Here is a 2,500-nt window from a genome sequence, read left to right as displayed (position 1 = left end):
TCTAGTTTACTACACTGTTCATCTAGTTTACTACAGTGCTAATCTAGTTTATTTCAGAGCTAATTTAGTTTATCACGGCGCTAATCTAGTTTACTATAGCACTATTCTAGTTTTTTACAATGTAATCTGGTCTACTACAATTTTAATCTAGTTTATTACAGCATAATCTGATTTATTACAATTCTAATCTAGTTTACTACACTGTTCATCTAGTTTACTGCAGTGCTAATCTAGTTTACTACTGAGTTAATCCAGTTTACTATAGCACTAATCTAGTTTACTACAATCTTAATCTATTTGTTACTAAAGCCCTAATCTAATTTTCTACATTGTTAATCTAGTTTGCTGCAGCGTTAATCTAGTTAACTACAGTTCTAATCTAGTTTACTACAGAGTTAATCCAGTTTACTATGATCCTAATGAAGTTTACTTCAGTGGTAATCTAGTTTATTCCAGTGCTAATCTAGTTTATTATGGTGCTAATCTAGTTTACTACAGCACTAATCTAGTCTTCTACACTGTTAATCTAGTTTACTGCAGTGCTAATCTAGTTTATTACAACGTAATCTGGTTTACTACAATTCTAATCTAGTTTACTGTAGTGTTAATCCTGTTTATTACAACATAATCTGGTTTACTACAATTCTAATCTAGATTACCGCAGTGTAAATCCTGTTTATTACCGTTTAATCTAATTTGCTACAATTCAAATCTAGTTTACTAGTGTTAATCTAGTTTACTACACTGTTAATCTAGATTACTACAGTGCTAATATAGTTTACTACAGTGTTAATCTAGTTTACTACAGCACTAATCCAGTTTATTGGAACTTATTCTTGCTTACTTCATTGTTAAATCAGTTTACCACAAAAGTAGTGTATTTTCTGTGTTAAACTGTAATTAGTATATTTTTCGGTGCTAAACTGTAATTAGTATATTTTTCTGTGTTAAACTGTAATTAGTATATTTTTCGGTGCTAAACTGTAATTAGTATATTTTTCTGTGTTAAACTGTAATTAGAGTATTTTTGTGTTAAACTGTAATTAGTATATTTTCTGTGCTAAACTGTAATTAGTATATTTTCTGTGCTAAACTGTAATCAGAGTATTTTTATGTTAAACTGTAATCAGAGTATATTCTGTTATACTGTAATTATCGTATTTAGTATTCTACAGTATAAATATACTCTTCTCCAGCGTTAGTGTAGTTCACTACAGTGTGAGCCTGGTTTACTGCAGTTTGACTGTAATGTAATGTGACCTGTGACACTAACCGTGTTGTATGTTCACTGTGTAATGACGCAGGTGGTTGTGTCACGTGGACGATGATAACTATCTGAACCCGAAGCCGCTGCTGGACCTTCTCTCCACGTTCACTCCAGACACCGACGTTTACATCGGCAAACCCAGCCTCGACCGTCCAATGAGGGCAGTGGAGCTGCTGCAGGGAAACAAGACTGTTAGTATCCCTGTCTGTCCACTTCATCTTCCCATCATTGTCCACTTTCTTAGGTCAATCCGGTCTTCCTCAGCGTCCTTTCACAGAGAGCTGACGAGAGGGTGGATGAAATCGACTGAAGCGATCGGAGTGCACACTCTCTTATTCAGCAGCGGTGATTGCCTCGGCCTTGCCGCATTCTCTCGGGACGCGGTCACTGCACAGGTCACCGTGTGTGTGCAGCCTTTTAATGATGGCTTCTGCCCCGCGCTGCTCCATCACTCTAATAAATACAAACCTCTCTAATCCCTCCATCCCCTCAACAAAGGATGGAGAGATACAGCAGAAAAACACAAAACACAGCAGATCAGATTTCTATACAGTGGTGGTGATAGGAACCAGGCGTCGCCATGGCTACAACACAAAAGCTGCTATTCCACTGCAGGAAAATATCCAAAATCCTGTCTCTACTCGCTTTTGGGTCCAGCTACTTCATTTTCCACTGGAAAAAACATACATGGACATATTTTTATTTATATGAAATACATTCAAACACTTAAATGTATTTCAGAATATGTGCCCCATATTAACCAAATATATTTTTAAATACATTTATTTTAAAATGTATGTGGAAATTTTCACAGACAAAAATAACTGTGTAAATGTGTTTATCAAATCCATCTGAAAATGTATGAAAATATCCAGAATCCTGTCTGATGCTCTTCACTGTCTGATGCTCTTCACTGTCTGATACCTTTAGAGATGAATTTGTGTTCCAGTATCTTCATTTTAAATCTGATCAGATGATCCTTTATCAGGACAGAAGCGAGTGTTGTGGGTATTGATACTCTGTGAAAATGCAGTTATGATCTGATATCTTGTTTATGTGAAATACATTGTGTGTGAGAGTCTGACTGCAGACGTACATGGTCAATGTAAAGTACAGTGCAGATCACAGAAGAACGTTTAGTTACATCTGGAACCTTCATTACACTCAACTGAACACAGATAATAACTAATACTGATAAATACATTTTAATATATATTTAACAGATACATTTAT

At 35.4% G+C, this 2,500-nt stretch overlaps 1 protein-coding gene across 1 annotated transcript in view; it reads left to right on the top strand.

The window, feature by feature from the left end:
• The window catches only part of mfng (MFNG O-fucosylpeptide 3-beta-N-acetylglucosaminyltransferase), a 17,601-nt gene that overhangs the window by 11,860 nt on the left and 3,241 nt on the right, over nt 1-2,500 (top strand). The window contains exon 6 of the mRNA XM_036564329.1: nt 1,305-1,458. Within this exon, the coding sequence (XP_036420222.1) occupies nt 1,305-1,458 (154 nt within the window). The remainder of the gene's footprint in view (nt 1-1,304; nt 1,459-2,500) is intronic.

Source organism: Colossoma macropomum, unplaced genomic scaffold (genome assembly GCF_904425465.1).
Source record: "Colossoma macropomum unplaced genomic scaffold, Colossoma_macropomum, whole genome shotgun sequence".
In the NCBI taxonomy this organism is placed as follows: Eukaryota; Metazoa; Chordata; class Actinopteri; order Characiformes; family Serrasalmidae; genus Colossoma; species Colossoma macropomum.
The sequence above is the reverse complement of the archived record's forward strand: the minus strand, read 5'-3'. Positions and strand labels throughout refer to the sequence as shown.